The sequence below is a fragment of the Octopus sinensis genome, linkage group LG30 (genome assembly GCF_006345805.1).
Source record: "Octopus sinensis linkage group LG30, ASM634580v1, whole genome shotgun sequence".
NCBI lineage: Eukaryota > Metazoa > Mollusca > Cephalopoda > Octopoda > Octopodidae > Octopus > Octopus sinensis.
This window is the reverse complement of record NC_043026.1, coordinates 12,018,319-12,032,014: the sequence shown is the minus strand read 5'-3', so window position 1 is coordinate 12,032,014 and position 13,696 is coordinate 12,018,319. Positions and strand designations below refer to the sequence as shown.

The following is a 13,696-nucleotide window of genomic DNA, read 5'->3' as shown; positions in this document are numbered from 1 at the left end:
ATAAAACATGTAGAATATATTGGGCTGGATTTGGCTGGTTTAAACACTAAAGGGCTGTTGAGGTTTCATGTAAGCACTTAGGATTACAATTTTGAGTTAGGGTAAGGATTATGTTTAAGCAGAAACCAAAAAGGGATTCAAAAGATTTGAATTTGTGTACAAATTTTTACAGAATTGATCTTGCATATGTTTGGAACTTGGATATCAAACAAAAATATATTCTTAAAAGAAGAAAAATAAAAAAGGGTCCACAAAGTGTTCTTAGTTGGAAATTTTGCTGGGTGTTTGTTTCAAAAAGATTTACTACTGTTAATTCTCTGAGTAATTAACTCAGGCAGCGCTGGGTACTTCAGCTCGTAGAATTACATAAACAAGGTTATAGTGGAGGAATAATGATGATGCCTGTAATGCCAATGTCGTACGATAATCTGAAATAACAGAGAAACAACAGAGTAAAGTATAAAAGATATTTTTTTAAAATAAAGATACAATAGAAATTTTATTATATTTTTATAGAGATAAGCTGTAGAAAGAAACATGAGCCTGAACAACTGAACAATAACGATATAACTGTTTCTCATCAAATGTATTATAATAGTATAGATGAATCAATCTATCATAGTGTATATGAATGAATATATATATATATATATATATATATATATATATAAAGGAAATGAAGAAAATGCTGACAAAATAATTTAAGTAAGGGAGAGTGTATTTAATTAGGTGAAAGTTCTTTTTACCGGTTGCACATTTGTTATGCTTATCAAAAGATATTTTTTAAGAGAGATAGAGTTCCTTTCTGATAGATTTTTTTCTCATATATATATATATATATATATATATATATATATATATATATATCATCATCATCATCGTTTAACGTCCGCTTTCCATGCTAGCATGGGTTGGACGATTTTGACTGAGGGCTGGCGAACCAGATGGCTGCACCAGGCTCCAATCTTGACTTGGCAGAGTTTCTACAGCTGGATGCCCTTCCTAACGCCAACCACTCCGAGAGTAAAAATATAAAGTAAATATATTTTCCGTAAACTGCCTAGAAATCAAGAGGCAAAATTTTGACACAGCTATTTTACACATATCGAAACATCGCCCAATTGGCGTAACTTCGGTATAGGTACCTGAAGTACCGGACACATTTCAAGAAAGTGTTTTTTTATATATATTGGGGTGGGGGGGGGGGAGAAAAGGGTTTCTGTTATCTTCAGGAATGTGTAATCAAAGCCACTTCCGGTACGTACGGTACCTATACCGAAGGATCGCCCAATTCAATTTCATTCGTGAGTTATTCCGAATGTCCGCCAAAATGAGCGCTGTAGCTTACTTGCAATGATATATGCCTCTCCCCCACCCCCCTTTCGCGTGCGGGCAATTTTTTTTTCATATTCGTTCATAGGAAGTTGTTTTACACCTATTACACACATTTTTTTTTTGATTTTCTGATAGGCGTAACGCTTTATATTAACCGAAATATCTTTATTTACATCAGCTGACCTTCCAAATATCTCAAATGCCAATTTATTTTCTCGTGTGAATCAACAGGGAATAAAAATATGACAAGAGAAATTAAAAAAAAAAAAAAGACTCGGAACGTAAACGACGAAATGCAATTACGCAGGGTTTCTATACTGACAGAAGAAAAGGCGGCGAGATGGCAGAATCGTTAGCACGCCGGGCGAAGTGCTTAGCGGTATTTCGTCTGTCGTTACGTTCTGAGTTCAAATTCCGCCGAGGTCGACTTTGCCTTTCATCCTTTCGGGGTCGATTAAATAAGTACCAGTTTCGCACTGGGGTCGATGTAATCGACTTAATACCTATGTCTGTCCTTGTTTGTCCCCTCTGTGTTTAGCTCCTTCTGGGCAGTAAAGAAATATATACTGACAGAAAAATAAATATGCATTACTTCCAAAAAAAATTTTGCTTAAAATATAGAAAAACACACACATTTTTAAATGTACAAAAATTCCGGAAATTTCTAAACTCATAGACTTTGCGTCGAAAGGTACTCTATAAATGGGGGAGCCTCAGACAAGCCATGATTCTAAATATATCTTGAAAGAAGAATGAGGTTTTGATCTGTGTTCGAAGAAGAAATGAAGTATCATTCTTACTTTGAAATATTTTCCCTGGTGAGACATATTTTACGCTGAGGACTGGAAGTGAACAACTGCACAAGTATGACGGTCATGATGGCCCTTTACGAACATCACATAATATCTGGACAAGGGTCCACACACACACACAAATGTATGTCTGAAAAATTTCTTATAGGAAATTATGATAAGAATGATCTTGTACAGAATGGGACAACACAGGACGAACAAAAAACAAAAAATGTTATATGAGTTCGTATGATATCATTTAAACATTTACTAAAATATATTTTATACACGATTACTTTAACCTTAGACTCGAACTTTTTTTTTTAAAACATCAGAAAACAAAGCAAGAAAACGAATAAAAGGATTAATAGATCGAACCCGTAGCCTATAAGGCCGATTTCTTACTTTGACTGTGTTACTTAAAAGGATTTTTAAAGATCGACTTTGCCTTTCATCCTATCGGGGTCGATGTAATCGACTTAATACCTATGTCTGTCCTTGTTTGTCCTCTCTGTGTTTAGCCCCTTGTGGGTAGTAAAGAAATATACTTAAAAGGAAGATGCATATTAAGAACAAGAAGACATCCGCATTCTTATTCCGTTTCGTTTCTCCGGGCATCTTTTTATAATTTCTGTTGACAAACTTTATATTCTGTTGCAAGACGAGTTTGCCTCACAACAACTCAAGACTGGAGATCGGGAAACAGGAATTGGTGGAAAAATACAAGTAAGTCTTTAACACAGTACTGACAAAGTAATAACAGATTTCATTGACTGATCGTATAAGATAACTAGTATTAAATATGAAGCCTTTCACTATATTAACCTAAGTATAATGACGAAGGGATCTTGCTCACGATGTGAGTAAACTACATCTATCTAAAGTGGGACCGTAGAATTAGTTAGATATTAAATAATTTGGATACCTATTTCTTTACTACCCACATGGGGCTAAACATAGAGGGGACAAACAAGGACAGACATAGGTATTAAGTTGATTACATCGACCCCTAGTGCGAAACTGGTACTTTATTTATCGACCCGGAAAGGATGAAAGGCAAATCGACCTCGGCGGAATTTGAACTCAGAACATTAGCGGCAGACGAAATACCTATTTCTTTACTACCCACAAGGGGCTAAACATAGAGGGGACAAACAAGGACAGACATAGGTATTAAGTCGATTACACTGACCCCAGTGCGTAACTGTTACTTAATTTATAGACCCCGAAAGTATGAAAGGCAAAGTCGACCTCGGCGGAATTTAAACCCACAACGTAACGACAGACGAAATACGGCTACGCATTTCGCCCGACGTGCTAACGTTTCTGCCAGCTCGCCGCCTTTTTAAACAGAAATATTCTTTTCTACTCTGGGCACAAGGCCCGAAATTTTGAGGGAGGGGACCAGTCGATTATATCGATCAGAGTACGAAACTGGTACTTAATTTATAGACCCCGAGAGGACGAAAGGCAAAGTTGACCTCGGCGGAATTTGAACTCAGAACGTAACAGCAGACGAAATACGACTACGCATTTCGCCCGGCGTGCTAACCTTTCTGCCAGCTCGCCGCCTTTGACGAAGGGATCTTGCTCACGATGTGAGTAAACTGTACATCTATCTAAAGTGGGGCTGTGGAATTAGTTTGATATTAAATGATTTCCATACCATCTGCGTTAAAAGTTATACGTGTGTTGGTGTTAACATTTCCAATGAGTGAAACATTTAAAAGATAATAGAGAGCAAATATTAGTTATCTTATACGATCAGTCAATGAAAAAAAGCAATTAAAGACCTGTATGGTTTTCATTTTACCTGAATACAACTTCAGACCTGTTCCTGTATTAATTTTAATCTTTTTTTCTTCACCGAGATGTACCCGATTGTTAAGAAACACGAAAAGTTTTATCTATTTTCATAAAGACCAACTTATACCAACCTCTGTAATCTAACTGTTGTATCGACATCTCTTTCTTCATCTCAAAAGTAATGGAAACGGTTGTAAACGATTCCGTTGTTTATCATCTGCAGTCTTGACTCCTTTCTATGACCATCACTACGGCTTCTGTACAACCAGATCTACCGCAGAATACTGTTATAGCCTTGTGGTTTTTCGTCATTCCATTAAGTCTAGATCGAGAAGTCCATGGCTTTTATAATTAGAAACGATTGAAATAGATCCGTATATCATCAGAAATTTCTAGTGCGAAACACATATTCCATTAAGAGGAGACGCAATGGCCCAGTGGTTAGGGTAGCGGACTCGCGGTCGTAGGATCGCGGTTTCGATTCCCAGACTGGGCGTTGTGAGTGTTTATTGAGCGAAAACACCTAAAGCTCCACGAGGTTCTGGCAGTGGGTGGTGGTGATCCCTGCTGTACTCTTTCACCACAACTTTCTCTCACTCTTACTTCCTGTTTCTGTTGTACCTGTATTTCAAGGGGCCGGCCTTGTCACTCTCTGTGTCACACTGAATATCCCCGAGAACTACGTTAAGGGTACACGTGTCTGTGGAGTGCTCAGCCACTTACACGTTAATTTCACGAGCAGGCTGTTCCGTTGATCGGATCAACCGGAACCCTCGTCGTCGTAACCGACGGAGTGCTTCCACATTCCATTAAGTGGGGATTTAGTTAGTTCAGGACTTATGTCTTTCCAACTAGTACCATCATAACCAGGTATTTACAAACGTCAATCTGTGATTCAAAATCGCAAATTAGCAAAATACTCATTAATTATACCCGGCTTTTACTTACTACTGAGGTAACTTGTATTTTGTATGATAACTTTTATCAGTGATTAAAACCGGGTTACTGACCGCTAAGTATCTCGGTTATAGACAAACAAATAAATAGGCAATACACCAATAGTTTTACAGCTATCCGATACATTTTCAAATGACTTGTTTCATGTGAAATTAGAGTGGGGAGTAGGAACATTTTCTGGGAGGTTGAGAGCAATTGACCCATTTTCTTAGATAAAACTTTCTAAAAAAAAAAAATACTAAATGAATAAAAATAAAATAATGCAAAAGGAAATCAATGAGGAACGTTGGGAATTTCTGTTCTCTACTTAATGTGCCAAGTTTTTGATAAGCATGTGTTACTGTATATTAAGAGGCTGGGGGGTCAAGAGGTCGCAGCAAACAGTAACGACTTAGAATAAATTACAGTCAATGTTACCTTTACTAAAAGTTTTAGCTGATGCACTTTAAGCCTTTAGTAATCACATGGATAACACTGGTGGCGTGGAGAGGGGAGGCCGGTATGCAAGGGCGGCTGCTGGTCTTCCATAAACAGCCTATTTCTTTACTACCCACGAGGGGCTAAACACAGAGAGGACACACAAGGACAGACAAACAGATTATATCGACCCCAGTGCGTAACTGGTACTTTTTTAATCGACCCCAAAAGGATGAAAGGCAAAGTCGACCTCAGCGGAATTTGAACTCAGAACGTAGCGGCTGACGAAATACCTATTTCTTTATTACCCACAAGGGGCTAAACACAGAGAGGACAAACAAGGACAGACAAACAGATTAAGTCGATTATATCGACCCCAGTGCATAACTGGTACTTATTTAATCGACCCCGAAAGGATGAAAGGCAAAGTCGACCTCAGCGGAATTTGAACTCAGGACATAACGGCAGACGAAATACCTGTTTCTTTACTACCCACAAGGGGCTAAACACAGAGAGGACAGGCAAATGGATTAAGTCGATTATATCGACCCCAGTGCATAACTGGTACTTATTTAATCGACCCCGAAAGGATGAAAGGCAAAGTCGACCTCGGCGGAATTTGAACTCAGAACGTAGTGGCAGACGAAATACCTATTTCTTTACTACCCACAAGGGGCTAAACACAGAGAGGACAAACAAGGACAGACAAACGGATTAAGTCGATTACATCGACCACAGTGCGTAACTGGTACTTATTTAATCGACCCCGAAAGGATGAAAGGCAAAGTCGACCTCAACGGAATTTGAACTCAGAACGTAACATTAGACGAAATACCGCTAAGCATTTCACCCGGTGTGCTAACAATTCTGCCAGCTTGCCGCCTTAAAGGTCTTCCATAAACAACCTTGCCCGGACTTGTGCCTGGGAGGGTAACTTTCTAGGTGCAATCCCATGGTCAGTCATGCCCGAAGGGGGTCTCAGCATGCATTATAAAAACACACACTGTTAAATGTACCAAAATTCTGAAAATTTCTAAATCAGTTATATCTCATAGACTTTGTGTCAAATCAAGATTGGAGCCTAGTGCAGCCATCTGGTTCGCCAGCCCTCAGTCAAAATCGTCCAACCCATGCTAGCATGGAAAGGGGACGTTAAACGATGATTCATTCCTCATTGTATGTTTTGGCTTAATTATTTATAAAAGTTGATTGGAAAAATATAAACGTTTGCTACTCTGTATGAAACGAATTGAAAAATATGCATGTATTGAATACATTTTTCAAACATTAATTATAATACTTGTGGGCTGCCCTTAGGCAAAGCACGCGGAGTTCTGTTTTTGATTCGACGGTCATTCGGAATGCTCACAGCCTCCATGTTCCTACCGCTCTATGTCACGCTGGTGAGACCCATATTGGAGTACAGGATTCAAGCCTCTTCTCCTTATCTCCTCAAAGACATACAGCATCTCGAAAGAGTCCAGAAGCTGGCTACCCGCATGGTTCTTGGTCTCAAGCATTTGTCTTATGAAGAAAGGCTGAAGATGCTCGACCTTTATTCTCTAGAAAAACGCCGCCGCCGTGGTGACCTCATTCTTGCTCTCAACATCATAAGCGGAAAGTGTAACCTCTCGAAAGAGCTGTTCTTCACTCCTGCTCCAGAGCATTGGCTGCAGGGTCACTCTGAAAAGCTCTATCTGCAAGGAATTCATCTCAATCGAAGGAGAGGGGCTTTCTCCGTCCGGGTTGCAGATCTGTGGAATAAGCTGCTGGATGAGGTAGTGAAGATGCCGACGACCGCTCGGTTCAAAGTCTCCCTTGACCACAAGTGGCCTGAACTCTTTACATGAACACCACCCCGTACATAACTCCATGTCCCCCTACATGGCCTTGCTTTTTGCTTTTTGAGCCAAAAAATTAACTAACTAACTAAAGCATAACACCTGTTCAGTCACCCTGCCAGGGATATGGGAGAGTTATGGGGCTGCAGCATGGCAGATTGTGAAGAAGTAGTGGAAGAGCTCAACTGAGCCAGTGGTGCTCCTTTGATACTGAGCAGTGGAATCCAAGAAGATCTCTGGTTAGGATTATCTGTGAAGAGAGGAACTGCAATGCATCTGTAGGGGTGGCCTCTATGGTTGTCAAATCAGCTAATGTAAGACTCATTGTGGCTTGAGTTTCTCAATTCAAATTCATACTAATGGAATTGGATGGTGACAGTCATGAGAATCCATGAAAGTGGCCAAAAAGAAAAAAATTATGAAAGATTAGATGCAGATTTAGTTTTCATCCTTCAACTGTTCACATAAATGTTCACATTTACAGTTTTTTGGGGTTTTTTTTATATATAGAAATTTGAAATTTTCACCTGTTGCATTTCCATTTTTTTAAATTTGAAATTTTCACCTGTTGTATTTCCATTTTTTTAAATTTGAAATTTTCACCTGTTGTATTTCCATTTTTTTAAATTTGAAATTTTCACCTGTTGTATTTCCATTTTTTTAAAATTTGAAATTTTCACCTGTTTTTATTTCCATTTTTTAAGTATCTTCTGTATCTTACACTGTTGTTTTTCTTTTCAGATTAACAAAAGGTGCTGGTCTTGAATTGTTTACCTCAAGCACATCATCTGTTCTGTATGGATTATGAATTAAAAAATAACGGGAAATGTTATACAGACTTGATGCGAACATGTTTATATACATCAATTACTATAGTGAAATATTCCTTTTGAACTAGGATAAATAGCAATATCTTATCTTTCCATTATCTGGAATTTCCCCATAATTTTGCATTTTAAGAGTTTCCAGCATATAAAAAATATCAGCAAATGTTACAATTAAAAGAAATAAAGTATTATTTTGTAAGGAATAAGTTCTAAAAATGCAAACAAAAAAAAAATCCATATATTGTGTTGAGAAAAGTAAAATAATAGAAAATGACGAATGTGAGAAACTTCAAGAATTGATGTTTACCTGATGAGATGTCGGAAGAAATAAGGAAGTTATCATTCCATTGTGATGTCTGTAAAATGTCATTCTCTCTAGAATCAGATCTCATTAAGCACGAATGTATTTATACAGAAAGGAAACCACATCGTTGTGATATCTGCGGTAAATCATTCTCTCAAAAAAGTAAACTGGCTATTCACAAACGAATTCATACAGGTGAGAAACCATATTATTGTGACATCTGTGGCAAATCATTCTCTCAGAATGGATATTTAACAACGCATAAGCTTGTGCACACGGGAGAAAAACTATATCATTGTGATGTCTGTGGTAAATCTTTTTCCCATGGAAGTAACTTAACTACTCACAAACGTATCCACACAGGTGAGAAACCATATCATTGTGATGTCTGTGGTAAATCATTTGCTGAAAATGGAACCTTAACTAGACACAAACGTATTCATACAGGAGAGAAGCCTCATTATTGTGATATCTGTGGTAAATCATTCTCTCGTAAAGGTGAAGTAAATATACACATACGTATTCATACAGGAGAAAAACCATATCGCTGTGATATCTGTGGTAAATCATTCTCTAAAAACGAAAACCTAACTACACATAAGCGTATTCATACAGGAGAGAAACCATATTGCTGTGATATCTGTGGTAAATCATTCTCTCAAAATGAGAACTTAACTACTCACAAACGTGTTCATACAGGAGAGAAGCCATATCAGTGTGATGTTTGTGGCAAATCTTTCTCTGAAATTGGTCACATCACAAGGCACAAACGTATTCATACAGGAGAGAAACCATTTCACTGTGATATCTGTGGTAAGTCATTCTCTGAGAATGGAGTTTTAACCAAACACAAACGAATTCATACTGGAGAGAAGCCATTTCACTGTGATATCTGTGGTAAATCATTCTCTGAAGCTGGCCACGTAACAAGACACAAACGTGTTCATACAGGAGAGAAGCCATATGAGTGTGATATTTGTGGCAAATCATTCTCTCTAACTCATAACTTGGCTAAACACAGACATATTCACAAAAGATAAAAACCACATCAATGTAACACATCTGAGGTAAATCATTCTCTGAACCTGGTCATGTAACAAAACACAAGCGTATTCACACAGGAGGGAAGCCATATCAGTGTAATGTTTGTGATAAATTTTTCTCTGAAACTAGTCATGTAATAAGACACAAGGCTAACCCCTGATTTAGCAGGGAAAATGGTTTAACCCTTTAGCATTTAAACCAGCCATATCCGGCCAAATGTATTCTGCCTGTTTTATGGTCGTACTGGCCAGATCTGGTCTCTCACACCAACCCTACAACGTCGTTTTAAAAATTAACAGCTAGGCGCAGGAGTGGCTGTGTGGTAAGTAGCTTGCTAACTAACCACATGGCTCCGGGTTCAGTCCCACTGCGTGGCATCTTGAGCAAGTGTCTTCTGCTATAGCCCCGGGCCGACCAATGCCTTGTGAGTGGATTTGGTAGACGGAAACTGAAAGAAGCCTATCGTATATATATATGTGTGTGTGTGTGTATATGTTTGTGTGTCTGTGTTTGTCCCCCTAGCATTGCTTGACAACCGATGCTGGTGTGTTTACGTCCCCATCACTTAGCGGTTCAGCAAGAGAGTCCGATAGAATAAGTACTGGGCTTACAAAGAATAAGTCCCGGGGTCGATTTGCTCGACTAAAGGCGGTGCTCCAGCATGGCCGCAGTCAAATGACTGAAACAAGTAAAAGAGTAAGAGAGTATCTCATCAAAATCTCATAGCTACAAAATGATGCCTGATTAGTTCAAGACAATGTGGACGAAAAAGCATTAATTTTGGTAGAATAATGCGAACACTCTATTAACCCTTCCGTTACCAACCCGGCTGAAACCGGCTCTGGCTCTGAAGTACAAATGTTTTGTTTTCAAAAGTTCAGAATTAAAATCTTCCACCAAACTGAATAATAACTAAGTTATTTTACTAAATTCTTTGTTATATTTAAAATTAATTGAAAGAAACTCAGAGCATCTCAACAGAAATATGGTAACAAGAGGGTTAAAATATATAATAGAGAAACAATTCTTAACCCTTTTGATACCAACTTGGTTGAAACCACCTCTGACTCTGTAGTACAAATGTCTTGTTTTCATAAGTTTTGAATAAAAATCTTCCACCAAACCTTAGTCGCAATTTATGTCCCTAACACTTGTTTAATGATAACTAAGTTATTTTACTAAATTCTTTGTTATATTTAAAATTAATTGAAAGAAACACAGAGCATCTCGACAGAAATATGGTAATGAAAGGGTTAAGTGATCACAGCTATTAAATGATGAATGGCAACAAATAAACATTGCTAAATTTGCTTCAAGAATAGATGTCTTATCATTTTTGGCTTTAATAAGATTGGTAAGAGGAATCATTTGCTGTGGAGTTGATGCCTTATGTTTCTATGCTTCACAGTGGTTTACTAAAAGAGAATATTTTGCCAACATATTACATCTCTTCTCTCTCTATATAAACGGCAGTTTGTCTGTGTGTGTGTCTGTTAGATTGTACCCTCACCCTGACCACAGCTTTCAACTGATTCTGATGAAACTTGACACACACATAGCCCAATGTCATAATTCAAAACTAACGTAGCGAAAATTTTGAAAAGTTCCCCCAGTTCTGAAAAAAATCGATAAATTCGACATGGGGTCGAGAATCAGAAACACAAACCACAGACTGTCTAGGGGACGCAACTCGACCTTTTAACTCTCAAAAAAAAATTTACCATAGATTTTTTTTCCATTTTTTTGCTATTTTTTGGCTATAACTCTCTAAAAATGCTTTATAGTTATTTCCCTTACAAACCCGAGCAACGCCGGGTGATACTGCTAGTCTACAATATCTGTAATGTGCTTTAGATTGGTCACTAGGTACTTCGACAATGGAATTTACCATGCTACGCCAGACTTCGCGGTCCATCATAGCATTACGCAACAGGACCTCCGTAATGCTATGATGGACCGCGAAGTCTGGCGTAGCATGGTAAATTCCATTGTCTCGACCACGGTCGAACAATGATGATGATGATGATGATGAGGTACTTTACACAACTACTTAGTAAATGCTGGCATCTTAAGCCAAATTTTTGCTGGTACAACTTTGATTTTTTTGTTGTTTTTTTTGCTCATTATAATGTAGTGGGAAGCAAGAAAATATATCGAATGATTAATAAAAATACAATATTGAGAATACAACTTATCAGTTTGCCGCTAACAATTCTTTCATTTGCCATTAATAATTCTTATGTTTGCTGCTTACAAATTCTTGAGGTGAAGAATACTGATTTAGAATATCCTGAACGCCTTACTTCCCTGGGCATGGACACATTGAAACTCCGACATCTGGCAGCTGACTTGGCAGACACCCATAAAATTATCAACCATCTTACAAACAATAACTCTGAGCACCTTTTCAAACTCCACCCATCTAACATCCGTGGACATATTTACAAAGTAAGAAAACAGCACAGCTCCCATGACTTCAGGAAACATTTTTTCACGCTGAGAGTTGCTGAAGCATGGAACAAACTGCCGGCATCAGTTGTTAGTTGTCGGAGCACTGCATCCTTCAAAATTTCCATGCTTCCTGACATTCGCCAACACTACACCTGATTTTCTCCCCTCCATACACACGCAAGCATGTATCTGACTCATACACTGTTCACTTTCCAGACATTTGTACATTACTGCATATACTTTATATGCACTTTCTGACAAGTTGTGGTGCACCTGAGCACTGTATACAATAATTTCATTATTATTATTATTGAATGCTGCTGGGTTGCCAACTTATAAATAGAAAAGTAAAATCTACAGAAATCCTAAAACTGTGCTTTGATATAAACCAGGGAACATACTTCACTTCCAATCTTATATTTAATGGAAGGTGTTTGTAAGCCATTTAAGAAACACACAAAAGCCATTCGATTCACTTCAACATTTAAATTTAATTTGCCAAAATATTTTCGTCGCTTTAAGACCACAACCTGTTCACTGACAAAATTCCGTACTGCATCTGTATGTATATATATATATATATATATATATATATATGTATATATTACGGAGATATACTTGCATAGCAAGTGGTTTGATTTGAGATCGTGTGCTGAAACGAAAACAATTGCAGCGTGGAAGGTGTTTGTAAGCCATTTAAGATGCAGCATGTATTTTTGTCAGTGAACAGGTTGCAGTCTTAAAGCGATGAAAATATTTTGACAAATTAAACTTAAATGTTGAAGTGAATCGAACGGCTTTTGTGTGTTTCTTAAATGGCTTATAAACACCTTCCACGCTGCAATTGTATATATATATATATAAACCTTATTCAGCACAGATTTTTGTCAGTGAGAAGGTCGCGGTCTTAAAGTGACGAAAATATTTTGACAAATTAAACTTAAATGTTGAAGTGAATCGAACGGCTTTTGTGTGTTTCTTAAATGGATTACAAACACCTTCCACGCTGCAATTGTTTTCGTTTCAGCACACGATCTCAGATCAAATCATTTGCTATTCAAGTACATCTTATATTTAATATCTATTGGTAAAACTACAAATATAACTACAATACTTAAAAAAAAAGTAAGTAGAAATATAAAGGGGTGGGAGACCCCAACACCCCTGTACTTCTATACAAGATATATAATCCAAAACAAGCATGAAAAAACACAGGCCTATTTTAAAACAGTCAAACTGAAAGTAAATCAGTCAACCTGTCATGATAAAAACTCATCACTACGGAATAAAGCATTGTTAGGATGAATTTCCATGCTTTTATTTTTTTGCAAGATACCTTTCCCCCACCCTAACCTAAACCCTAACTCTAACGCTAACCCTAAAACAGATTGAAATGCAATAGATCGATACTAGGGCCATAATTATGGGTGGACACTAAAGAGGGAACGGTTTTGTTATCCAGCTCTGTTTACGAGTGACCCCTCAGTTTATGGCCAGTATCTTTTTGTCGTATGTGTTTTCTTTTTTTAAGACTGAAGTTGTAGTTTGAGGGCAATTTGACTGTTATTTCTAGCAGGTTACACAACCTTGTAGAGGATCCTTTGTTGATGTAAAATAGTTATTATACAGGATGATTTTTTGGCGAACCTTCGGTATATGTACAGGTGTAAGTACCGGATACATTTCAAAAATGTGTATTTTTTATATATAAGGGGGTTTAGGGTTAGGGGTGGGAGAAAAGGGTTTGGCAATCTTTCGTCTCTAGTAGACCTTTCCGTCGATTTCCGTAAAAAAATTTTTTTTTTTTTTACATATGGGCTTGCGGGAACTTTTGAAGTAATGAGAGCGAAAGAGACTAAGAGAAAGCGATTGTATGACGAGGGAAGTTCTTTTGAAGTTACCGTGCATGTGAGGCATTGATGT

The 13,696-nt window shown here is 37.7% G+C and overlaps 1 protein-coding gene and 1 long non-coding RNA gene across 2 annotated transcripts in view; one reads left to right on the top strand and one right to left on the bottom strand.

Moving 5' to 3' along the window:
- Positions 1–13,696, top strand: part of LOC115226441 (zinc finger protein 271-like) — a gene marked incomplete at its 3' end in the record, with an annotated part of 47,763 nt that overhangs the window by 27,517 nt on the left and 6,550 nt on the right. The window contains exons 3-4 of the mRNA XM_036515412.1: positions 8,474–9,175; positions 9,346–9,469. Of these exons, the coding sequence (XP_036371305.1) occupies positions 8,474–9,175; positions 9,346–9,469 (826 nt within the window). The remainder of the gene's footprint in view (positions 1–8,473; positions 9,176–9,345; positions 9,470–13,696) is intronic.
- On the bottom strand, positions 265–4,472 carry LOC118768630. Its single transcript, XR_005004414.1, has 2 exons — positions 4,064–4,472; positions 265–428 (listed from the first exon to the last, which is right to left on the bottom strand). It is a non-coding gene; the product is annotated as an uncharacterized LOC118768630 (long non-coding RNA).